General features: G+C 34.2%; 1 protein-coding gene across 1 annotated transcript in view; it reads left to right on the top strand.

Moving 5' to 3' along the window:
• The window catches only part of LOC138716036 (ATP-binding cassette sub-family G member 4-like), a 159,617-nt gene extending 137,303 nt beyond the window's left edge, over nt 1–22,314 (top strand). Inside the window, exons 5-11 of the mRNA XM_069848950.1 lie at nt 4,409–4,647; nt 6,953–7,075; nt 9,923–10,128; nt 11,855–12,023; nt 13,305–13,405; nt 14,924–15,079; nt 19,001–22,314. Of these exons, the coding sequence (XP_069705051.1) occupies nt 4,409–4,647; nt 6,953–7,075; nt 9,923–10,128; nt 11,855–12,023; nt 13,305–13,405; nt 14,924–15,079; nt 19,001–19,345 (1,339 nt within the window). The 3' untranslated portion in view covers nt 19,346–22,314. The remainder of the gene's footprint in view (nt 1–4,408; nt 4,648–6,952; nt 7,076–9,922; nt 10,129–11,854; nt 12,024–13,304; nt 13,406–14,923; nt 15,080–19,000) is intronic.
• The last annotated feature ends 5,677 nt before the right edge of the window (nt 22,315–27,991 follow it).

The raw sequence follows: 27,991 nt of genomic DNA, 5'->3' as shown, positions 1-27,991 counted from the left end.
CTCGCATCATCCTTGAATATGTGCATTGCAGTGAAGAGTTACGTACATTTTGAGCGACTGCAAAGTGAACCTCCTCCGATGGTCACTCAAGGTATGTATTAACGTTTTGGAGGAAAATCTACATTTTTTAACCAACCTTTTTAAGATATTTATCAGACAACATATGAAAGTAGACTAACATAACCATATATCAGAAACTTCAATTTCACTTTTCGATTCCTTAAAAAAAATAATTAATTAAAAATTATTGTATTTCTTCAAAATGTCATATATTTTCTAAAAATTACTCAATTTTGAAATTTCTTTCACTGAGTTATTGCTGTTTATGCGTACAATGCTCTGTACTAGGATTTTGCAGCTAACATTAATTTTAGTCATAAAAACGCCATTTCAAACGTTAATACATGCCTTAAACAGTTTTTATTTTGGGAAAATGTACGTTCAACATCACACGATGCAATACGTACATATTTGAAGAACGGAAAGTCACTACTTTTTAGTACGCCAACTTCAGACGTCTTGTCGTGACCTGATAGTACATCATTTATAATACGAAGTTGTGAATAGGCAGAATTTTTAGCAATAATGTTTCTCAACTTACATTTCACTTTTTCTGAAATTAGTGAATTGTTATTTTGGATAACGGTTTGTGATATTTTATCCACTATATTAAGGGCTTCTGAGAGTTGTAGTTTAGACGATTATAACAGGATGATGCTTTTGGACACGATTTTAAAATTAGAATCAATGAACAGAATATGATTTTACAGCTGCAACAGCGGAACTGTCTATGCTATCCAGTGCATCAATTACCTCCATTATTTTGCCGTAATGCCCTGCATAATAATTAACTGCTTCCAACCACGTTCCCCAACGGGTCAAGACTGGCTGCGGGGGTAAGGGTATTCCAGGGGCAATTATTTGGAACAGCAACACTCTCATTGTAGTATGATTGATTGAATTCTTGTCTGCACTCAACAAATATTAAGCTTTGACTATTCCAACCACAGTAATGTAAAAACAAGTGCTTACATAGGTATACATTAGCTGTAGCTGCTCTGTCTATTTGGACCGGTCAGAACTCTTAACATGAACTGCTTATATTATGAGACCAGACGGTCGCTCACCTCTTTTATACTACCGTACATCGGCAACCTGATTGTATGCTCCGTGTGGCAATTCAACGAAGTCTAGTAATTACAATATACACTGTGTAACACAGTTTATGCAACTAGCATTATAAAGACATTCTTATTACGTCCAATGTCGTTCATAATTCGCTTAACGTGTCATAAAGGTTGCCTTAGCAACATAATAACTATGATGTAGTAAATATACAAACATCATATTAATTAAAGCAAGAAAAAACATTGATTTTTACATTTATAAGTCTTACATCTGTTGGTAAATACAGAAAGTATAATTTGTTGCATTTGACAATGTTATTCCTGAACCACTACTGATATTATTTTTGCGGAATCAGTAGAGCTTCAGCTTCCTGGGCTTGCTTTATTAATTCTTTAGGAATATTATCCATGTTGGCTGAACTTTCTTCATCCGTTTTATTAGTAAATAAACAAAACAAGGCTGTCATGGAAACTATTACGTCATTACACGAAAAAAAAGCAATGAAATTATTCAATTTTGTAATTTACTATCAATTTATGATGCTAGAATTGCATAAAACGTTGTACCGATATATAACTCGTGTATAATTTTGAATTATGGCATTCGTGAAAATTAGCGCATTCGCTTCGCTCATGCTCCAAACTTTCACACATGCCATAATCTTGAATGTTATACACTTGATATTATATAAGTATCGGTAACTATTACTATACATAAGAATTTAACACGGAAAATCAGTGTGTAAACACTATCAGTAAATGCTTTCAATTGATGGAGAAAACTATACAATTTATTGTAGGGCCTACATATATAAATTAATACCACAGTCTAGTATTATATAGTCACGAAGCTTGAGTTTACGAGGATACTAGAAACAATAGACTGTGCAGATACTATTTTGCATTGTCTGTAATGAGGCGATAGTAGCGATCCTAGTGGTTAGCAACTATCTATGGATGCACATTTACTACGTATTGAGCTTCGTGACTGTATATATTAGACAGTGCTAATACTAATACTGGTACTTTTGCGAAACAGTGGTAATTTTACTTGTCATTATTAAGTATGGAGTAATAAAGTACAGTCGTATATTACTTTTGTGGAATAGAATCCTCATAAGTTGTGCAAAGGAAATAAAATTACAGATGAATTTACTTGAATTGTTTTATAAGGTAGGTGCCCCTGATATGGCCATGCTAAGGTTTGAGAATTTTTCTAGCCGCCATTTTGAAAAATAAAATGTAATACACTTTTTTCTTACTTGTTCTCAGTCTAATGGACTTTCTTAAAACAATTTCCTTTCGCCATAAAAATAGGTTTAACTGTTTAAAAAAGTCACAAATTCCAAAAGTCTACCTAGTGGCCATATCAGGAACATGTGCACATGATATGGCCACCCTTGTTCCATGTTCTACAAATCGTGATTGTTTTCAGTTTGATAGCGCAATTGTGTTAAAATTAAATAATTTTGGTGTAAAATGAATAAAAATGATTCTTAATAATCTTTTTTATAATTCAAAAGTGTAGTCAAAACAGGTTTTTCCATAAAAAATTAAGTTGTTTTTCTTGAAATACAAAATTTTTGCGTAATCCCAGCTATAAGGCATGTAAATTTGTCATGTGAAAAAATAAAAGTGAAATAAACTTGATATGGCCATGGTGCATTTGATATGGCCATATCAGGAGCAGGTAAAGTAAGCTTTCACGAAAATCGTTTGATTATAAACAACTCGTAAAAGATACGCCATCAACTACAACACCAATCAACAGAACATTAAAAACTGAATGGAGTACGATGGTTTTCATGAAACAAGTCTTTGAAAAACATGCATAAAACAAAGGAGACTTATCAGAGAAAAATAAGAAGAGGTCACATGAAAACTGCAAAACAGGCAACTGACGCCATATTGCTCAACCTGACTGGATGGAAAATGATCAAGTGATATACCAGGATGCCCTTTCATTGGATGCTGCTGCAATTTAGAGGATTTTTTCGTTGACTGACTCACAATAGAGGGGTGGCCATATCAGGAACATGGCCATAACAGGAGCACCTGCCTTACCTACTTTTGTGAAATAGGGACCAGGTTGGAGTAGGGTTAATCGAACTGTGCGGAGTAATACGTAGTAGGCTATTTGTGTTAAGAGTGGGCCTTACGTTGGATGGACTATACAAACAGGAATATGATATTCGTGACATAGTAAAAGAACGAATTGTTATGAAACACGTAAAACGTGTCAGGAGATATGTGTGATTCTTATAACAGCGTTTGTTCTTCACGTGGTGAATGAATTAAATATTCTTTAGATCTAATTATGAATAACATTCAAGGGATAATACTTACCGAAATGTCTTGAGAGTGTACGAAATACTCATATTACCAGGGGCGCCTCGTCCATAAGAGCTGCGGAGCTGCAGCACTCCCTGCTTTGTCAAGAAAATAAAAATAATTTTAATTTTAATTTGTAGAATAATTTTTTATAGCTTTTCTTAAGTAAATTGCTTTATATTTCATCTGGCCGGGAATATGTACTATTATCTGATGCATAATATTTTTGCGCATCGACTGTATTGGAATTGACACTGCATTCAAAGTCGTCCTGGGATCTGCAGGGTGGTCAGCTCATAGAGAGTGTGTCTTGCATGGTCAGGGGGTAGAGAGGTGAAGGGAAGCAGAAGGAAAACGGCGCTGTTTAAAACCCATATTTCGCTGCAGTGGCTTGCAGAGGCAGACCACAAGGGAAGATCTTTCCTCCCCTCCCACACCGCTATTGTAATGCTACGTCAAATGGATTCTCTATTCCCTTGAAACTTAATGACAAAATTTTTATTTTCTCTTCACATACTTATTGTTGTAGAATCTTTTCGAGTTAATATAACGAAATTAATATCCTCTTTTGCCTTATTATTACGTATATATCCAGCCTCCTTAACTCAAAATGTTTGCGCAAGTAGACTCCTTTTGATATAGCATGTAAAATACGAAAGAGACTTCTTTTCCAGTTTTAGAAAATTGTTGACCATCAGTATATCCGAGTGTTGCTTTGGTGTGACATCTTAGTACCGTAACTTAACCAGTGCAAATGTGCAAGCATGAGTGTGTGTGAATTACAGAATATTAATTTTTCTCAACTTTCCCTTGCGGAGAAGATTGAAGTGAAATTTATATATAACAAAATCTACTGCAGCGCTCCCAATCCACAAGTTCACGAGCCGCCACTGCATATTACTAAATTATTATTAATATCTTGATGCAGTTCCTTCTTTGTTTTGTTCCAGTGGTCTCGACAGTTGCACATCAAGGCAGTGTTTAACGGTCCTCAAGCTTCTGGCCAGGGAAGGGCGCACCGTGGTGTGCACCATACACCAGCCGAGCGCCTCTCAGTTCGAGATGTTTGACCATCTCTATGTTGTGGCGGAGGGAAACTGCATCTACCAGGGTAGCATTAAGGGCATGGTGCCCTACTTGTCTGAAGTGGGGCTGGAGTGTCCGTCATACCACAATCCAGCAGACTTTGGTATGATCAATAAGAATTCTGAGAAGTTTTATTATTATACAGTTAGTCCAAATGAAAGTTCCTGATGTGTTTCTGTCGAACAGAATGACCAGTGACAGTTCCGTATTGATATGATATGATATGATATTTATTTGTCAGCCAACTTTACAATTCACAGTTATGGAGGACCTTCACATTTCTGTTTTTCGATCCACCATCCCTTTAATACATATAACTCTTTTCTATTAATGTATTATTTGCCAAGTATTTCTTGATTACTTTCTAATGTTCTGTTAAGACTGAATTGCTATATGTCCTTCCCCCTCTATCCTCTTCTATTCTCTCCCTCTTACCTAGACTGTCTCCCTTCCATTTCTCGCTCACCTATTAAATATTGCATATTCCTTCCTTAATAATTTGCGTTATTTATTTATTTTCTTCTCTACCCTCAAATCCTACCTACTCTTAATCATTGTTTCCCGCTATTTTCTCCTACATTACTTCCTGACTTTTCCGCTTTCTCTATTTTACAACACTTACATCACTTTTTTTTTTCCTATCCTCTGTTTATTTACATATTTATCTCTTTCTTTTCGCTTCACTCCTAAATTTCCTATTTTATTATCTCTTTCCATATATTTATTTCTATAACACTCCTACAGTTGTAGTACCCCTGATACTACTCCCAACCCATAACATTGAAAAATTGAAATATCTAATTCACTTAATTACACTTGCAATTTCTCTCTCATTCCGCTTCACATTTGTTCAGATGTTTTTTTTTTTTCACTTTAATTCTCTTGTATTCATTGTTTGATAGTCTATCTTATTACACTCTTACCCTATCTTCTTACACTTAACACTTTCTTCTCTGTTCCTATTCTACCACTTTTGTCACCCCTAACTTTCTTGCACTCACTTTTTAGCACTCTTCTTCTTCGCTAATAACCTCTCCAAAGCCCTGTCTGTTCTGTCCTCACAATCACTAACATCTGGTAGTCGCTTAGTTCCATATTTATGAATATCATGTCATAGACGGCCAACGTTTTTTCTTCTTTTTTCTTTTATAATATAGTTTTATTTCAAAGAAAAAAATATAATTTTTATGTAAGGAAGTACTTAGCGATATTGACAATATTGTAAAAAGTTGTGAGGGTCAAAGAACACTAGTGGAGAAATGTGGTAACGCTTTACAAAAGACACATGTCGCCACTGATTTCTGTTTTTGATCCAAAGACATAATTTAATAAATAAATTATTGACGTTTATTGTAGTGTACAAGATGGAAATCGCACAATTCATTTTTGTTGATACAACATTTGAAATACGAGAAGAAAGTAAAAGTGGATGCAGTCATGCAAAAGGGAACCAACCCACAAAATCGTGATGTTACTAGGAAGCAGGGGAAGGATCATTATACATTATACAAAAGTGTGACACAACCTATCTTCTTATACAACTGTAGTCCACACCTGTGGAGTAATGGTCAGCGCGTCTGGCCGCAAAACCAGGTAGCCCGGGTTCGAATCCCGGTCGGGGCAAGTTACCTGGTTGAGGTTTTTTCCGGGGTTTTCCCTCAACCCAATACGAGCAAATGCTGGGTAACTTTCGGTGCTGGACCCCAGACTCATTTCACCGGCATTATCACCTTCATATCATTCAGACGCTAAATAAACTTGATGTTGATACAGTGTCGTAAAATAACCCAGTAAAATAAAATAAATTATACAACTGTAGAAAAAAAATCTCCTTAAGAATTCTGGTAAATTCATTTTTTAATAAAAGGAAAACTTTCAAATTAAAAATCTCAGTTCCTACTTTCTATGAGTTGGATCCCTTTTGCGTGACTACATCCAATGAAACACAATATTGTAGTACCAGTAGATAGAACGACAAAGTCAAAACGAACATAAATATTATTTTACTATTTATCATTCATAATCCCATAGAACATAATATTTAACTCATTAGGTCACAGTAAAGAGTGCAGTAGGTGTGCACTTCCGTGTAAATATTTTAACGATTCCCTGTTGCTTCCTGCAAATCTCCTTGTATGCGGGCATAGTTTGCTTGTAAACATGATTTAGAGCGCTCTTTACTCGAAGGAAACATCTTCGAGTGCGAAACCTTCGAATGAATACGAGTGAGCAAAATATTTACATTGCAGTGCTCTGATAGCCAGTGGCCAATCCTGTACAACAGATTTTGAAACTGAGCTGTGTTATGGAAGCTGTTTTGTAATGGTGTGGGGGGATTTTGCTCCAGACTTATCTGGCAAGACTGCATCCACACCCATTGTCGTCTAATATGAGGGTTAATTTCTCAGTGCTGGAAATCTCCACCGGCGACTACGGCGACCACAATGGAGCTCTTGTAGAAGCCATCCAGAACGGCAAGTGCAACGACTGGAGAAGGAGGCAGACGGAAAGGAGCTCATTCTCTCACGTTGGTAAGAGTTCCGTCTGTGCAATCCATCCTTTTCCTTTTTCTCTTCTTGTTCTTAACTAGTTTCATCTTCGTTTTCATTTTTTCCAACTTAAGGGGAAGTTAAAGTCTGAAATGGCCAGGTCACTATTTCATTTTTTTATCTTGGAAACTACTCAACCAATAATTATTAACCATGTAACATTGCCATATATCAGTAGATGAATCCTAAATTATAAATGATCCAAACACGTCTATTCACATAGTACTTCACAAACCACATGTTGCAATTTAATACATTTCTACCATAAATATCTCGATTCCTTTATAATACTAATACCAGAACATATATAACATATCATACATTTATTTGTTATTTTACAAATTATAAAATCATTGTAATAACCCTAATTTAACATAAAATTTAAATGATTGATTAAATGGCAAACTTACTAGTGTTAAATTATATAACCACGTGTGGCTTACAGCTGTTTCGGTGCTCCTTCACACTATCATCAGGCTAGTGGGCTCTGAAATATTTTGTTTTAAAGAAAACAATATCACTTTTATGTAAGAAAGTACTTAGCGATATTGACAAACACCTCTAAATCTGTGCTTCAGTGGCTGACCATGATAATATCTTTGAAAAATATTGGCGTGCAAGAGGTCAAATGACTTTATTGTCAAACACCTGGCATTAGAAAACAACAACAACATATTTAAGTGTTAAAAGTAGTGTATGCAAGATTCAAGATGGATAAAATTTAAACTGAAGTTGTATATTCAATTCAGTGCAAACATCATTTGACTTTTTCTATTTAGAATATTATACCAATACCACAATTTTATTTATGGTAAACATCACACATTTTAAATATAACGTAAGCGAGCTTTTACTTACATTAACCCAGTACATGCACACTCTCAAAATGGAATTGAAAACCTGTAATATATCTTGTAAATTTTGTATTATCACATATTTTATCTAGATTTGAGTTCAACTCATTACTCTTATTTTATAGTTTTATCTATTTTAATTAGTGATAATAATGATGTTTCATGTACTGTATATATTGCCTATTCATAATGTTTTATCTGATGATGTTGCTGGGCAACGAAAACGTTTATAAAAAACATTAAATGTAATGACTGCCTCCGTGGTCTGTTGGTCAGCATGCTGGCTTCCAGGCTTCCAGATCAGGAAGTCCCGGGTTCGATTCCCGGGTTCGGCTCTTGGTGAATTTTTCTTGAAGAAGAGGAATTACCTGGGTGTCTAGGGTCTGGAAATTTGTATGAATGTGAGTGTGCCAGGTGAATATTAATTAACCAATCATCACAAATATAAAAATACATCAGGACTGTCGCTGGGCAGTAACCTGAATACACGTTTCAGCATCACATTGTTGACAAGTAACTCCATCTGTTAGCACAACCATAAAGCATCTAATAGATGCTATAGAGTTACCAACAACGGGGGGGGGGGGGGAATGTAATAGGAATAAATCCTTAAATATTGTGCGATAAGTCATTGACTGAAAAAATAAACAATATATCTGTTCATTAAAGATCCTCAAAAAAAAAAAAAAAAAAAAAAAAAAATCTGTATATGTGTCTTCATATGCCATATGGATTTAATTTCGATTGGATGAATTGTCTAGTTATATTGATGAATTTTTTAAAGTTACCTTTTTTTTTTGGCAACTCCAAACGTTGGTTTTTAATATACGTTTTCTCAGAAACTAGCATAGGTAGAAGTGTGAATATATTTTCACATGTTAGGAGCCATATTTACCAATTAAGTACTTCAGTATGATTCCTGGCATTTCTCAATGCAGTCCCTACCCAGAGTTTGTATTATATTATTTATTTCCTGTACAATCTATTACAGATTATAGGTTCGTCATTTTGTACACACACAAACATAGGCCTACTACCACACACAAACACACACACAAAATAAGATTTTTAATATGAATTTAATTTTAATTTTAATATACTTCGGTTCTTCAAAGAAATAGTAAAACTACCAAGAGATACAATAAATTAAATAACAAGATAGCCTACATAATAAATTTTAATTTACAAAGACATCTAAAAAATAGAATAAATAACATAGATTAAATAAAAACAAAATAGATAATGAAATTACATCAACAAAGTTATCATCTAAGGTGATTTCTTAGGAGAGAAATTGATCCTGTAAGAGACTTTATCTTAGTTATTCTATATATTTGTTACCGGTATTAATATTGTTAGGGTAAAGAATTATGTGCAACGATAATAAATGTAAGTATTCTATTTTATATGGCTTTAATGTAAAAAAAAAATCAGTAATTTTGAAAGGCATGGACTGAAGTAAAATCGTTCTTACTCTGGTTTTGAAACATTCATAATTTAATTTAATTTAATTTAATTTAATTTAATTTAATTTAATTTAATATTCCGAAGTGATACAGTGTTAAAAGTTGTGTAATCAAGATATATTAAATGTTTAATATCTCCAGTTATCTTGTATGTTTGTTGTGTGAATTTTTTTCTTTCTTTTTTTTTTTTTTTTTTCATTTATTGTCTTTTATTGATTAGACTGTGTTGTATGAGTAAAGAAAAGGGTATAACTATGCATTAAATTATATGTCATATAATTTTCACATACCAAAGTGTACTTTAAAGCACATTATTTTTAATTCATTGGTTTTTGTCATATAAAAATCATCCCCTCCCCTTAAAACGTTGACTCTAATTCGCCTACAGGTAAAGTAATGGTTTGAAAATAATGGATATTGAATAATTTTACAAGCGATTGTTACTACCAAGTTCAACTCCTACTTAGTGATATTATTCTTTTAAAGGAACATTTTTTCTCTCTTTTTAGGAGCTCTACCTTCTGGCTTAGTGACTCCAGTTCATGCACCTTGCATTCCCCCCACTCCAGCTTCAGTCTATGGAACTCGCCCTCCAGATTATGAAAGTAAATATGACGATGCTGCAGAGAGCTGCATTGGGGACCATCCCACTTCTCTCTTGAGTCAATTCCTCTGTCTTCTTAGAAGAACATTCCTTTTGATCCTTAGGGACAAGGTATGTTGATGTGCAGAATACATTGCAACATTTCTTCCAACTTATGTAAATGTTATATTTCTCTCTTTGCTATTTCATTTGAGTTTAACAAATTAAGTTTAACGAGTTTGAGTGAAGTTTTAATACTTATTTATAAACATAGTAAACAGCATCACAGGTTTTCTCATATGTATAATGGACCAATGCTTTAAAAATGTCAAGCAATATTTTGGCAGTTCGCGCAATACCGGGCAGAACTCTAAGCACAACCCGCTGCCGTCATCCAGACTGTAGTGAGCTTGAAACACTTGGACACGTGCTTGGACAATGCCCCAAAGGCGAGCTGCTGATCAATGCTAGACATCATCGTGTACGACATGCTTTGGCAATATCGTTAAAAACTTTAAATTGGGAGATTCATGAGGAGGTACATTGTGTATCATCAGATGGTTCTTTTAGACGGGCAGACATTATTGCTATTAACGGACGCTTAAAACGGGCTCTTGTTCTTGACCCTACTATCCGTTTCGAAAGAAACCTAAATCAGGCCACCGAAGTTGATATTGAGAAGAAGTCTATATATATGAACCTTATATGCCGTATCTTTCTCAAAAGTACAACGTCCCTCTTAAACAATGGTCTGTCACTGGTTTGCTGTTTGGGAGTAGAGGTTATATTACAAAATTTGCATAGAATTATCTTAAGGAACTTCACATTCTTTTTGATTGTGTAATGTCTGTCCATATAAATATTATCAAGGATTCTCTTCAAATATTACATCACCATCTCTATTTCAATTAATCCACTTATATATTTGCCTTCAACAATTAACTTTCTTTTTTCTTTAATGTTTCACATCACATTATATTGTACATGTTTATTGTATTAAAGACCCTTGTGGTCACTCAAATTCTTTGAGCTGATGTCTATAATTTAGAAAAATATATTATTATTTGATGCCTATTTAACGAATGATAAAAGTTTCACTGACCTATATTAAGTAGAAGTGGAAATATTGCATTTTTAATAAGAAACAGTTTTTACTCGAAAATACAACTGAATTAATAGGTACCTGGTTCCCTTAAAGTGGCCGTTTTAATCTGAAAAATAATAAAATACAGGATTGCCACAATATTTTTGTCTCCTGCTTATGTCCTACTTTTTGGAACTAATTTGTTCTGTTTTCATTCATGAGTAAGCCTTTGCCTTCTATGGTAGAGATGTCACCATGTAATTTGTCCGCGAAGCAGAAACCAATTTCTAGTCAGTCACTCCTACCTTCAGATCACGTGATGAGAGTCTTCCTCTTTCTATACTCTTCTCTCCAATACTTCTCCCAGCTGCTCAGACATGCTCAGTTCACATGCGGCTGATCAGGCTGTAAACTCCACCCTCCCGTCCACCCGCCTGCCCTCTCGCCACCATCTGTGAATCTCGCGTACAAGTGACATGGTAACATCTCTAACCCTTAACATGTTGGCAGTATATGGAATTTATGACGTAAATAGCAGACAAACTGACTTTTTTTTATGAAAAATTTATTCTGCGCACAAATTTTTAATATTGTTTTAAACATGTTTTCCTTATTCTTGAAAGCATACCTAATTGCTTTTGGAAGTATGTTGACAGTTATAATCTCAAAATGTTTTAATTTCAGACTTTCTGGTCTTATAAATGCAGTTTAGCAATATAAAAAGTTATAAGTAGAATTATAGGTTATGTTACTTGGAATATGTTTCTTTTTCAGTTCCTGACAATAGCTCGGTTAACAATCCACCTCGTCGTCGGTGTTCTTATAGGATTAATATATTATAAAGTTGGCAACGATGCTGCTCATGTCTTCCACAATTTTGGTCTCCTCTACTTCTGTATCATGTTCCTCATGTTTACTGCATTTTCTTCAATGATGCTCACATGTGAGTAGAAGATTCCATAATATTTTCTGTTACCTATATAAAATTTAAATGTTGTCAAACATAATTTTCTTTTATAATTGGATACTTTAAATAACAAAGATGCTAAGTAAGTCTATAGAAATAATGAAACTGAGATAGAAGAAAACTGTTTATTAGGTAAAGAAGTTTGCATGATACATTTAAGAAAATTAAACTAAAATTAATGATGTTTCAATTCATTGGTATATGGTAATGTTGTAACAAAATAATAACGCAAATCGTAATGAGATAAAACCCTTCTTATAAAATATCTTTTGGATTTCACATTCGTACCACCTTATGCTATAATTTTGAATGACTCGCAGAGGCCATAAAACATAACAACTTTCATAGATGATAAAACTTGATGTATAGCACCAATCTAGTGTAATTTCTCATTATTTTTAATTTGGCACTTACCACCTTTGTTATTTAAAGTATCAAATTTTTATATATGGTACCGGTACTATTGTATGAGCACAGTCTAGTATATACAGTCACGAAGCTCAATACATAGTAAATATGCATCCACAGATAGTTGCTAACCACTAGGATCGCTACTATCGCCTCATTACAGACAATGCGAAATATTGTTCCTAGTACCCTCAACAACTCAAGCTTCATGAATATATATACTAGACTGTGGTACGAGCTTCCATGGTTACTGAGTCCCCAAATTAGTGAAGATTTTCTAATTAGGTATTTATTTTATCAGTCCCATGCCATACAGTTGTAGTCTAAGGTGTCATGGCTGGACTTGCGTTAAGGAATGAGCTCTGGTTCAAGTCCTCATAGACAAAGGAATTCTCTCATGAAGTTTCGGCCAGTGTATGGGACCAGTGCCCAGTCAACATCGTGATGAATTTGGGGAGCTATGCTAGGTAGCAGAATCTAATTTCCACCTATAATGGCTGCGGGGAATTATCCTGCTAACAACACAACACCCCTGTACTGGTTGGATGATCGTTTACCTCTGCTATGGCATGTGGACGTAAGGCCAGCAGTCTGCTAGTTGGCCTTAGCCCTATATGGGCTGTTACGCCCAGAATTATTTATTCAATTTATGTATTTATTTGCATAATTTCAACATTATATTGGAAGTGCATATATAGCCTACTATTATGACCGACTTTGAATTCCTTTCGTGAAAAAAATTCAAATAACCTTATTTATGAATTAGATAAGAAAACCGTATAGTGTATAACCTCGTAAGCTTTTGTATCGACAATAAATGTATTGATTTTTGTGTACTTTCTTCCACAGTTCCGTCCGAGATTCCAATCATCTCCAGAGAGTATTTCAATCGATGGTATTCTCTGAAGTGTTATTATCTTGCCATCACGTTAGCTGATGTACCTTTACAGGTAGGTGAATGTAGAGCATTGTTCATTACTTTAATTCTTATATTTATTCATTCATTCATTCTTAGTTTTCTGCCCAAGTGTAGATTTTTCAGTGCAAACCCAGCTTTCTCCAATCTCTCCTATTTTCTGCCTTCCTCTTAGTCTCCGCATATGATCCATATATATTAATGTCCTCTATCATCTGATATCTTCTTATGTTCCGAACTTTTCTCCCGTTCACCATTCCTTTTAGGACATTCTTCAGTAGGCAATTTCTTCTTAGCTAGTGACCCAGCCAATTCCTTTTTCTCTTCCTGATCAGTTTCATTCTTTCTTCACCCACTCTTTCTAACACAGCTCCACTTCTTATTCTATCCATTCATTTTACACTTCATTCTTCGCCATATCTACATTTTGAAATTCATTAATAACGGAGAAAAATTCGTTTCGATCCCCAGCAATGGAGCGAATTTTTCTCTGTTATTAATAAATAAGAACCACAACAGATAATTCTGTAGGATGAAAAAATTAATAATACCATACATTTCAAATGCTTCTAGTCGGTTTTTTTATAATTTAAGTCCCCACTTTCCAATGGATATCACCAGAGACCGGAATTTTGGCAGAATGCCTTTTTAAATGTGTTAAATCTATCTTCATTTTGAAAGTAAATCTGTACGAATTATACCTTTGTGATTGAAACGTCACAGTTTTATGTTGCCCTTTTCTGGCTTTTTTAATATAAATGCCTAATTTACAAAGTAAATGATTTTTTTGCCTTTATCTGATTATTTATCTATCATTTATTAATTTATTATTAAAAATTATTATTACAATGAAAGTGACTTCACCGAATGTATATTATTGTCTTTCAGTCAGTTCATATTCTCTTTGCAACAATGAGTGCTGCCGTGAAAAAATGTATAACAGTAAGCGTTTTAATTATCGCTTGTGTTTATTTGACAAGGAAACAATGAGTGCGGGTCTAACGTTATTTTTAACGGTTATTTTTCTTTCAGTTTTCATTGCGACATTGTTGTAGCTAGCAGCAAGATGCCGAAATTCAGTGTTCCTTTACGCAGTAAATTGCAAAGTTACGTTAATACTTCTGGATCCGACGTATTTTGTACTGATGGTAAAGTACTTACATGCAAAATATGTGAGCAGTCGGTGAACTACAAAAAGAAATATTTCATATCGCAACATATCAGTACAACCAAACACAAAAATGCACTTTCAAAGGCTACTGGGAAGAAGATTTCTTTGCTTCCAACATTGCAACATCGAGTCGAAAATCTCAATTTGCATTCGACTTATGTAAAGCTTTTCTTGCTGCCGAAATCCCTTCGTGATAAGTGCAAGATTGCGGGTCTAGTGCAAGGTTCTTGTAATTGCCTTTAATTGCATATTTTAGCTATTTATAATGCCTTTTTGCCTGCCTATTTTAGCTATTTATGATGCCTTTTTGCCTGCCTATTTTAATGATTCATAATGCCTAAACTTCCGGTCTCTGGATATCACTATGAAATTTTTTTACAGGTTGTGTGCTCAATTGGCTATACTCTGGTGGTGTATCTCATGACAGAGCAGCCCTCCGAGATGTTACGCTACTTCCTCTTTCTAACCGTCTGTGTTCTGGTGGCGATGGTAGCTCAAAGTATCGGCCTACTCATAGGTGCATCCATGAGCATACAGGTAGTCTCTACTGATTTTCATCCTGTCAGTATAGTACGAAATTTGAAATTTGGCCTTTGATCATGAACTTTTCACGTGAAAAATAAACTTTTAATCGTCCATAGACATCTAACTTTTATATTACATGAAGTCCCCACCTGTGGAGTAACGGTCAGCGCGTCTGGCTGCGAAACCAGGTGGCCTGGGTTCGAATCCCGGTCGGGACAAGTTACCTGGTTGAGGTTTTTTCCGGGGTTTTCCCTCAACCCAATACGAGCAAATGCTGGGTAACTTTCGGTGCTGGACCCCGGATTCATTTCACCGGCATTATCACCTTCATATCATTCAGACGCTAAATAACCTAGATGTTGATACAGCATCGTAAAATAACCCAATAAAATAAAAAAAAATAAATATATTACATGAAGGATTATTAATTTTATTATGGCCCGCATTTCGGATACCATTGTTTCACTGAAACATTACAGCATTTCTAGTACACTGAATTAAAATGATATTAAGGAGACGTTTACAAGTTTTATAAAAAAATGTTATGAATTTTGAACTACATAAACATGTCTAATAATACTGTTATCTGTACCTACAAAATTTGGAGTCATTACAGCTAATAGTTTTTAAATTATACTTTTTTAATTATATTTTATATTGACGTCACTAAAAAAAGCTCCTTGCGACAAAATTTTCAAAATTATTAGTTCATATTTGCTCAAAAGCTTGAAAATAGTCATGGGAATAAAAATGAATTTACTTTTTGGGCTCAGTCTAAATAGAAAGTCAAAATAATTTTTTTTTTTTAATTTCATGAATTTACTATTACAGCATATTTTAATCTAAGTGCAATATGCCCGAAGGAAGATAGATAATTTGTATTAACAAAAGCCGCCCTAAATAAGGGTTCGAATAGATCGGCCTACTAATCAATTTATAAAGGATAATTATTAAAAACAATTGTGTGACAATTTGAAAGGAAAAAGAAAACAGTAAGATAAACGATATGAAAACATAGGAAATCATTTACAATAAAAGTTAAACTTAATATTAATATTACATACAAATGGTAATTAAATTTTATTTATTAACATTTAATTGAACTCTGTGAGAAGCTTCAGACCAATCTGATAATAACTTTGTGCAAGGAACTATTTTTATTTAAGAAACTGCTTAAAATTTTAAAATCGAAAAAAAAAAAACAGCATTAAAAAAAGCAACATTTATCTCAACTCACGCAACGTATGTTGTTGTTGTTGTTGTTGTTGTTGTTTTCTAATGCCAGGCGTTTGACAATAAAGTCATTTGACCTCTTGCACTCCAATATTTTTCAAAGATATTATCATGGCCAGCCACTGAAGCACAGATTTTGAGGTGTTCCGAATCCATTTCTTGGTTTGAGTTGCACAATGGGCAGTTAGGGGACTGATACATTATAATTCTGTGCAGGTGTTTGACCAAACAATCATGGCCTGTTGCCAATCTAAATGCAGCTACAGACGATTTTCGTGGTAAATCGGGAATTAACTGTGGATTATGATGCAGAGAGTTCCATTTTTTCCCTTGAGATTGTGTTATCAAATTTTGTTTGTTGAAGTCTAAGTTTGTAGATTTAATAAATCTTTTCACAGAGTAATATCACGCAACGTATTTATGGCCACATTTGATATCAGGGTTGCCAGACGTCCTGGATTTCCCAGAATTTTTCTGAATTTTAATGGTGTGTCCTGTGTCTGGATCGAGTTATAATTGTCCCGGAATGTCAAAAAGATTGGAAAAATATATTTGTTTGCTCATTTCTATAAAATTATTTTTAAAATTCCTTATTCGTTTTTTTTTTCAAGACTTTGTACTATCTATTTTCAACATTATCGTTAACACTGTGTAGCGCCACCTATTGGTCATATTAAATAAAAAAAATGATAATATTGTAGGTGGTATGTGTTAGGTATTATACAATGTCTTTATTCTTTACTCTCTTTGGAAGTTGATTTATTATTGATAGGATTTAAACATTATATCATGCATTTTTTCAGCACAGATCAAACTGTAATATGACATTTTTGTTTCAGACTTTATCAATAATTCAAAGAAAATTTCATAATCTATCAAAAATGTAACAAAAATTTAAAGTTTAGACTCTATAAAATTAGATTAAAGACATCAGTTGTATTACAAATTTAATTAATTCAAATGTGTAGTCACGTTAAAGTAGTTGTTGTTGTTTTCTAATGCCAGGCGTTTGCACTCCAATATTTTTCAAAGATATTATCATGATCAGCCAATGAACCACAGATTTTGAGGTGTTCCGAATCCATTTCTTGGTTTTAGTTGCACAATGGGCAGTTAGGGGACTGATATATTCCAATTCTATGTAGGTGTTTAGCCAAACAATCATGGCCTGTTGCCAATCTAAATGCAGCTACAGACGATTTTCTTGGTAAATCGGGAATTAACTGTGGAGTCACGTTAAAGTATGCAGTATCATCATCATCTGTCCTGGATTCTTGATAAGAGAATCTGACAACCCTGTTTGATATATGGGATGGTACCTTAGAACGGTGTTTGTCTGTATAACTACAGGGAGCATTTTGTACATAGGCGGAGAGAGAACCGTTTCCTTGGAGGGGGGCAAAGCAAAACCATAGAATTCACACATAACAGGATTATGGGGAACATCATTTAGCCTACCTCCTCCCCCATTATAGCTCGACCGTGGTACAGTATATCAGAATGTGATCATTTAATGAAGGTATTTTTGGAGGCATGTTTCTTACAGACATCCATATCCGCGATGTTTCGGAGCGAGTTGTATAGGGCCTGAACTGTTGGTCTACTACGAATTATTATAGGACATAACTTAAAACAATCTCCCTCTTTTTTCTCTCTCGTACAGAAACACATGCATACATCAATAACACTACGTCACAGTGCTAACAGAAACTTTTTTATATGACGTTTACTTTCCTGAAGATATCATATGAAATATAAACTCTAATCATTTTATTTAATCTGGTCTTTAAGTTTACACATTATACCGGATCACTTTTCTTTTTTTCTGCATTGTTGTGCAATGTTATTCATATTTCTCCAAGTGGCGGCCTGAATATCTGCAGACTTCTAACACATGAGTACACGCTGTTGCAAAAGAAACATTACAGTGCTTCCAATCCTCAAGTGAGGTATACTTACTTACTTATAGCTTTTAAGGAACCCGCAGGTTCATTGCCACCCTCACATAAGCCAGCCATCGGTCCCTATCCTGAGCAAGATTAATCCAGTCTCTATCATCATATCCCACCTCCCTCAAATGCATTTTAATATTATCTTCCCATATACGTCTCGGTCTCCCCAAAAGTCTTTTTCCCCCGGCCTCCCAACTAACACTCTATATGCATTTCTGGATTCGCCCATACGTGCTACATGTCCTGCCCATCTCAAACGTCTGGATTTAATGCTTCTAATTATGTCATGTGAACAATACAATCTGTGCAATTCTGCGTTGTGTAACAATTCTTATACATCTAGAAATTTAAAATAAACGTTATAGTCCAGACATGATTTGAAGACATGAATTCATCAATTTAAACACAGAAACTTAATAATAAACAAAAGCAAAAAAGATCTTTTGAATTCAATATTTTCTAACGTTAATAGAAAAAAAAGTTGAGACAAGTTTGGGGGGGGGCAGTGCTGCCCTATGCCCCCCCGATAACCCCGCCTGTGATTTTGTAATTCTTATAATTTCTTTTTTTTCTATTACAATATATAAAAGTCACGTGACACATTTTGAAGGGCTCTCAAATAGGAAATGAAAACATTTTATGAAACTAGAAGGTTCAAATATAATTAGGAACATAAAAACAAAACAAGTGAATGTTCTTAATTTTTCACCATAATTTCCCCCTAACACAAATCTTCATTGCTTTTCAGAATGGAATGGTGTGGGGCGCGCTGGCTATAATGCCCTTCACCATATTCTCTGGTTTCTTCGTCCACATGAATGATGCTCCAGCTTACTTCCAGTGGCTATTCCACATCAGCTACCTCAAATATGGCTTGGACGGCGTCCTCATATCTGTCTACAGCTACGAACGCAAAGGACTGTCGTGCTCCATAGACTACTGCCACTACACGAGCCCCAAGAAGTTTCTGGAAGCTCTCGACATGGGTCACGGAAGCTACTGGTTCAACATTCTCATTCTCACCATAATGTTTTTCTCTTTGCGACTACTCTGCTACTTCATATTGCTCTACAGACTCAAGAATAGACGCTGACATTTGTAATTCTGTAGGAATTTTATACGAAACAATAAACAAACTACGCGGAATGAGAACAATATTTCAAACGAACTTAAATTATTGTTTATCAGCTATGGTGTTAATAATGGCATTGAAGATATTTTATCTGAAAGGAGATTCGTTTCTGTGAAAGTGATTGCTCAATATTTTTTTTAGGAAATGAAAATCATTTTATATTTAAAATATTTTTCACTCTGTCTAGAAATATTTGCTCACTTTTTTTTTTAATTCGAGGGTCCATCTGCTGCCCAGTTGTGGTACACAGCAGCCTAGTGCCTAATTATCTTCTGCCTGATTTTTTTTTTTACACATTTACAATTCTTTTCCGTCAGAATTCTGTTCAAGGTGGCAGTTATAAACTTGGCAAAATGAAACCTATAAAAATCCTTAGTGCAGCTTTCAGTTGTTCATAAGCCCATTCTACCATTAAAATTTTTCAACTTTTCACTTTACAGTTTGCACTTTTCATTGCAGTTTCTGTTTCACTATCACTTTTCAAAATTGGTTCTCAAAGTGAAGAGAAAAAGTAGATGAAACTTTTCAAATATATTATTACTTTTGTTACACCATTACAATAATTCTGAATAGTGCAAAGAGTCACGCGCTGAAAAGTGAATGAGTTTTTTTTTTTTTTTTTTTTTTTTTTTGCGCAAAGAAACAAGTCTCTTTGCAAGTAAGATTAAATTTAAGTCCCGTCGCTCTAATTTCCGACAGCCAATCACGTTGCAGGTTGGCTACATTTAAACATGTGCGTCTTGTGATTCGCTGATGAAGATGTTAAGCATTTCCGAAGGCTGGATAAATACTTAATATATAACCACCCGCCATTTTGGCTCTTTCGTTGGCGTTCGCAGAAAGCACACGAGGACATTATTTGCTGCTCAATTATTTGCTGAATTACAGTGTGTTTGATTTATTATCATAGGAGCTATGACATGATAATATTTAATGGTGTGGCAATAGATCCCTCGTCTGGTAGCTCGGCAACGAAAGAACAAAAATGACGAACGATACTACCTACCTAGCCTTTATAGAGCCTTGACTTCCTAAGACGTAAGCAAAGAGGAGGAGTCACACCGGGAATAACAGCGTCGCGACTATAATATATTTTTACTTTGGATTCAAAATTTAGAGAAGAAATTTGATGAGAAGTGAAAATTTACTGTTAAATGATTGATGTGACGAAGAACGCCCCCCCTCCAAAAAATTTGCCTTAATTCTGTGAATGTTTTCGAATTACGCCAACTCAAGCAGATTTTGTTCTTGAAAAAATTGGACCTATTCTAGAACCAAAAACAAGAACATGTTTATCTCTTTTAACTAAAGAATAATTGATTGCTCGTATGTCTTCATTGACTAGGAAATGGACCTCAACAACATGGAATTGCTATGGCTACTGATATGCAAAGAATTTGCAGAATGAAAAGAAAAGTGCAAAGCAGTCTCAAATTTATGGAGGAATAGAAAGACTTGAAAAATGAAAAGTTGCAAAGTTACAAATGGTGGAATAGGCCCCTGTTTAGAGTTACGGCAAGTATTACAAGAATCTTAAGGCTCATTCACAATGAACATTAAACATAAACACAGAAGTTTGCTGTCAGGTTATTTAATGGGGCCATTCACTATGATTTACATACCTGTAAACATTCACATTAACATTACCATTAGACGATAACATGAAAGTTTGCAAATTTCAGAGTATGATGAAATGACATCGTTGTTATGTTTCCATAGTTACCAAGTATCTTTATTGTTATGTTTAAGTTCCCATCGTGAATGGTGATTTAACTTCTCAATTTTTTTTGGTAAGTTAATGCTTACATTTTCATTGTGAATGAGGCACAATCCTTGAATGAGAGGGTTCAAGGCTTTCATCAATGATAATTTTGTTATCCAGATATCCTGCTATGCATTTATATCTCTCTGTGGGTCCTGTAAGACGTCAGTGTGCTTGAATCATTGCAGAGGTTTATAAAGACTTTTCAGGATAGTTATAGTGGCATCAGAGAATGACTCTGACATTATTCCACCATATTGCCAAAAAGTATCTATCCATGCCACATGTGATTATCGAAAATTTTAAACTGTTTAGTCCAGGGGCGCCCAAACTTTTTTTTATTTAAAGAGTCAAGTAACTGCAAGTATAGATTGGTCTCATTGGCATATGTTATGATAAAGATAATTCCTCGAAATACAGAAATATTTATATATACAATAATTTACAGTCCTAAACAAGAAAGACGAAGTTAGGTATTGATTTGAAAAAGTCAACTTTATTAGGACACAACATTTCTACAGCAGAAACAATATATTTGTTAACAAACTTGCCTTCAGCAAATGCTTTCTTGTGCTCAGCAATGTCTTTTTTTTTTAACTTCTTCTTCTTCTTCTTCTTCTTCTTCTTCTCTTTTTATTTTTCTTTTATAAATTTCTACCTTTATGTATACATTTTTTAGTTTCTGCAAGAACAAAGGAGGCAAGGCACATAAAAAGCCATGGTGGGCTATATATGGCCCGTGTGTTGTAGTTTGGGCGGTCCTGATCTAGTCTTACATCTAATATTTCAATTTTCTTATCGGTTTTAGTAATGTTTGTATTACTACTACTACTACTACTACTACTATTACTACTACTACTACTGCTACCAGTAACTTACTACTACTATTACTACTACTACTGCTACCAGTACTACTACTGCTGCTACTACTACTACTACTACTACTACCAGTACTATTACTAATTACTGCTATCTACTATTACTACTACTACTACTACTACTATTACTACTACTACTGCTACCAGTACTACTACTATTACTAGGCCTACTACTATTACTACTACTACTACTGCTACCAGTACTACTACTATTACTAGGCCTACTACTATTACTACTACTACTACTGCTACCAGTACTACTACTATTACTACTACTACTACCAGTACTACTATTACTACTACTACTACTGCTACTACTACTACTACTACCAGTAACTTACTACTACTATTACTGCTATCTACTATTACTACTACTACTACTACTATTACTGCTACCAGTACTACTACTATTACTAGGCCTACTACTATTACTACTACTACTGCTACCAGTACTACTACTATTACTACTACTACTACTGCTACTACTACTACTACTACTACTACTACCAGTAACTTACTACTACTATTACTGCTATCTACTACTACTACTACTACTACTACTACTACTACTACTACTACTACTACTATGTATTCCACATTTAACTGCAAGATGCATTCATACCAACTAGTCTATACTATGTAATTAAAATATTTAAGAGGGAAAGACAACATATAGGATTCTTTTGTGTATTCTTAGTAAGCTCTTAGACAAGTGAACAAGTACTTCTGTTTGTAGAAATTAAAAAAATCTGGTTCGTATCCATGGCAATGTAAACAAAAACCAGTAACGAAATAGATAGGGCAGGTTACGAAAATTTTTTTCTCCAATCACATCATTCTCTTACTAATGCCACCTTAAAATTTTCAGAAGATAACTAGGCTATTGTGTTGTAAATTATATATTAAAAGGGATAGGTGCAATGAGTTCATTGCAGTGAAGACGTCATGGCCACCATAATAAGCCTCAAGATGAATTCTACGAATTCTTGTTCATTAGATGTCTCGCAAGAGCTTGCAGAGACAAAATTGTCTGTAATACAGGGAAATTCTATAAGTAAGAAATGAACAATAAATTTTATCTGGATCTCTCTCATTCCAGGACATGGTTTATTTATGTGCTGTAAGCATTTGACACGAAATTGTCTAGTTAGAACTATAGTAAAATATAATTTTATTTCATTATATTTTATCTTGTTGAAAATATAAGGTGCGGCAGAATTTATTATATGATGCAGTTTAAAATTGCAAAATATATATTGCAATATAAATTCATTATGAAGCACTTACATACAAAAGCATTTCGTTTAGTGATTAATATTTGAAAAGTGTCACTGAAGTATGTTGCAAGCATATCTCGCATATGCATTGCATAACAGAGTCCATTGTCTTGCATATTTCCAACAGAATATTCTGAATTTCATTTCTGATTGATTTCTTCAGCTCTTCGGTAGTGTAAGGTCGATTCTCATACATTTTTTAAGCATCTTCATATGAAAATGTCGTGAAGGCTATGTGAAGTCAACATTACAAACATGACTCTCTCCTAAAACATAACACAGAGTCTCTATTGAGACTCGTGCTATGTGCTCTGTGACGCCATTTTGTTGATCATAATTATCTCCTACAAAGACAATGCTGATGTAGTTACGGGAGCAAGAAATTATTCCGCATGGACGTATAACAATCAAACGTTACCATACCTGCATGAGTGTTATTGTCCTCGAAAAAGTAAAGTCTAAGATTGCAAAAGTGACTAACTCCACACCGTGCTGTGATTTTCTGGCCGTGTAAAGGTGACTGATACAGCAAGTATGGGTTTTCATCTGCCTATTGCCTGAAGTTCTGCTTGCTAACATATGCACTGAGATGGAAATGAGCCTCATCGGCTGTGATGATAATGTGCAGAAATAATATTGTGGTTGCTTGTTAGTCACTTCCACTACCCTTACGCAAAAGTATCTCCGTCATTCAAATCATGAGGACGTAATTCGTGTACCATTTGAATTGTAAATGGATAAAAGTGTATGCCCATGCCTAAAGCTACTTGTATATAATCAAATTTTCGTCAAATTCAATGCTTCACAAGACTTTTCAAGACTCTTCTATACCTTACAAATTTTATTCTCAAATAACAATATTTAAAAAAAACCTTTGATTCTCTTGAAAGTAAATTAAAACATGCTCAATGCTCTAATCAATAAAAGATTTAACAATTCTTTGAAGGAATTGACCAATGAAATTCGAAAATATTATGGTGTCAAGAATAAAAAAAACATGGCCTCCTGGCTGAAAGGAGTTGTTTGTTTCAATCGTATGAATTAAATCCATGCCTGTACGCCATGGGTTCTGTGCAATATTACAATAAAATTTAAAAAAATAATGTATATGGGGAAGTTGCAAGGCAGATATCTCCAGTAAGTACCATGCCAATAAATGTATTTTTTAAATGCAGAAGATTCTAACCTATAACCTAGCTGAATACCGTACTTATTATAAATATATATAACAGGTTAACAATGCTTAAAAGCATCTTCCTGTGCCGAAATTTTTCTTCTCCATTCTGCTCTGTCTCTTGTTTTAAAATAATATGCTGTAATAATATTCTTTTGTGTAGAGTACCAGTAACACAAATATTGTTTTGTATAGCATAGTTAATCTACAGTCTAGTATTTATTTATTTGTCTAATGGCTAGTACATGATATTTACTATCATTGACTGAGCGAAAAACAAGAAAGTGGTGAACAAAACTAACGAATTAAGTAATCAAAAACATTCGGGCTCTGGCTTCCCAGTAGCGGTCGACTTCCTTGGAGGATTTCAGAGCAGGGCATTTTGCATGATGTTGTCTATCCCAGTTTAGTATATACAGTCACGAAGCTTGAGTTTATGAGGGTTACTAGAAACAATAGACTGTGCAGGTGCTATTTCGCATTGTCTGTAGCGATCCTAGTGGTTAGCAACTATCTATGGATGCATATTTACTACGTATTGAGCTTCGTGACTGTATATACTAGACTGTGGTTATTCTTCAAACGATTTACATATTTATATGTTGTTAACCAATGCTGAGTTCTTGGCAATAACTTCTCTTGCTCTCCAATGTAGGAGTGTAGAAAAAGTATAACTGTTTCAATGTAGGCACCATATTTTTATATTATAACGTTCATACAGAAAGAGGCAGCGAAAAGTTACCGTACTATGCAGGGGACGTCGGGGAACAAATTGCCCGCAATCCATTGCTTAACTCACTCATAAGCTGTTGCAGCATGGCGGGCATTCAGTTTCATTACCGGTACAGTAGGCCTAAATTATTAGTTAAGAGTTATCTAATGAATGAAGTAGAAAACTGATGTAGATCTTACCTTTCATCAAAGCAGCTGTTGAAAATGATGTCCAGTGTTCTCGATACAAACATTGCATCGTGTTAAAAAATTTCGAAACGCTTCTTCTATCTCCACCTCTGAAATTTCACTCATCTGATTTCATTCTCTGTATGCTTCCCACTGTCTGTGCACTCCATCTCCACCACTCGGGAATTTTAGGCCTATTGCAATGAAACTGAACACCTGCCAACACTGCTACAGCTTACCAGTAGTGAGAAATGGATTGTGGGCAATCTATTTCCGATGTCCCCTGCATAGTGTGGTAACTTTTCACTGCCTCTCTCTGTACTTACACGTAACTTCCAAACTGTTTGGAGGACCACACCTGCCATTGGTTAGTGGGTCCATATGACCTAGCCAGGAGATTTGTCAAACAACTCCACCGACCATATCGTCTCCTCACCACTTAGGGGACACTTATACATGCCATGGCAGGTCGGCATGCTGAAATGGCATTTCCTCCATTTTTAATGGAACAGTTACACTGCTATGACTGGGTCCCAGTGTCTCGTTGTTAAAAAAGGTTCCACCACAGGAAGGTGAGGATGGGATTTGAGTAGGAGAGGTTATGCAATGCACTTCACCATTCCTTACAACCTTTATATTGTAATATTTGATTGGTAGGTCTACATAGGTTACAATGAACTTAAAGCACACATTTTAAAATCTTGTCAAATTTTTAGCAATATTGCACATTCTTTAATGAATCTTTTTCAATATTGATCGATCTTTGGCAAGTTTTCCTTGTAAAATATTGAATTTGAAGAAAAAATTGATCGTAAGGGGTACACCTAGATGAAAATTTTTCATTTTTTGTAAAAAAAATCACATTTTTAGTTTCTAGCATAAAAAAATTGTTCATAGTCTAAGGAAGCTCTAGGGAAATTTTCATGCACTTATGTCCTTCCAATTGCATGTTTCGGTGGCCATTTTTAAACGGCATATGTATGTGTTTACAATGTCAAACTTGTCCAGTTTTGTTTTTTGCACAGTTTACTTTGCTAAAAATGCTGTTTCTTCTACAAAATTTGTAATTCATGAATGATTTTTTTTGTGTAATTTCTTAAATATATGTGTAACAAAGCATACTATCAGGATTTTCTTTAAGTGTCACAGTTTTTTAAATTTTTTTTCAGGAGTTGCTAATTTTTTGGCTGTTTTTATAGTTGACGGTATAATATATTATTTCCTTCTTTTTTGAGTAAAAGACATTAAAACACTAGATAGTAAGTTTTGTTTTGGGATGTTAGAAAGTTATAAAAAGGAATTCTAGGAAAAAATATTAAAATTTATAGGAATAATAGCAATTTTTTTTTTAAATAATTCAAATTTGCAAAAATGTTAACAATTTACACATTCTTAAACCAAATTAGATGAAATTTGGTATACATACTATTTATAAAGAGTACAATAATTATACAAAATTTCAGACTTCTAACTTTATTTGTTTAAATATGAAAATTTCACCTTCGTGTACCCTTAAAAATAAATAAAACAATTTTGTAAATAATTACATTTATTCTAATAATTTGTCCATGTCTGTACAATACAATACCGGTACAATATAAACTCACGTTAAACAATTTTTTTTTAAATAATTCAAATTTGCAAAAATGTTAACAATTCACACATTCTTAAACCAAATTCGATGAAATTTGGTATACATACTATTTATAAAGAGTACAAAAATTATACAAAATTTCAGACTTCTATCTTTATTTGTTTAAATATGAAAATTTCACCTTGGTGTAAGCTTACCCTTAAAAATAAATAAAACAATTTTGTAAATAGTTACATTTATTTCAATAATTTGTCCATGTCTGTACAATACAATACCGGTACAATATAAAACTCACGTTAAATCATTGTTCTTGAAAAAAAAAAAAAAAACTCTTCACAAAGTGTGATGCTACCTCAACCAGATCTTCATGCCTACTGAAGGCTTTGAGATGCTTCACGAATGTTACAGCCACTCTTACTTATCCTTTGTTATTAATAGACGTGAATTGCACTATTTCAAGCTGTGTAATAAATTCTGCCGCAACTTATATTTGTTTACACGTTTTCAAAGCTGTGAAAATCACATACCTGTACAGAAAATATTTTTCTACATATGTGAAGGTTATCTTTCAAGAGGACTTTTCTCTGTGACATTTTTTTTGGAAGATTGTTCACTAACAAACAAATATTTACGTGTTGGCAAACTATTCTCGCAGATATGTGGTATATACATTGTGAAAGAAGATATTGTGATCTTTGTGGATTCCCACAGACTGGATCGTGTGTGAACACCAAATATGTTCATTTATGGCTTTAATACTTTCCTGTGTCTTTCACGACAAGAAAAAGTAAATAAAAAAACTGTGTTGACATGAGGTGTATTACTGATGATGAAAAAGTTGACATGAAATGAAACTCATAATTGTATGTGAACACCAGATTTTCTCTCATTTTCATTTTTAGTTTTTCTCATAAATGCATGTCAAGTTTTTCTTAAGATATTTGGCATCTGTACGATGGTGTAAATGTCTGTGAACTTTTGAGACATTTTTATCTTCGACCAAATGTATATGTGAAACAGTT

This window comes from Periplaneta americana, chromosome 2 (assembly GCF_040183065.1).
Source record: "Periplaneta americana isolate PAMFEO1 chromosome 2, P.americana_PAMFEO1_priV1, whole genome shotgun sequence".
NCBI classification, from domain to species: Eukaryota; Metazoa; Arthropoda; class Insecta; order Blattodea; family Blattidae; genus Periplaneta; species Periplaneta americana.
The sequence above is the reverse complement of the archived record's forward strand: the minus strand, read 5'-3'. Positions and strand labels throughout refer to the sequence as shown.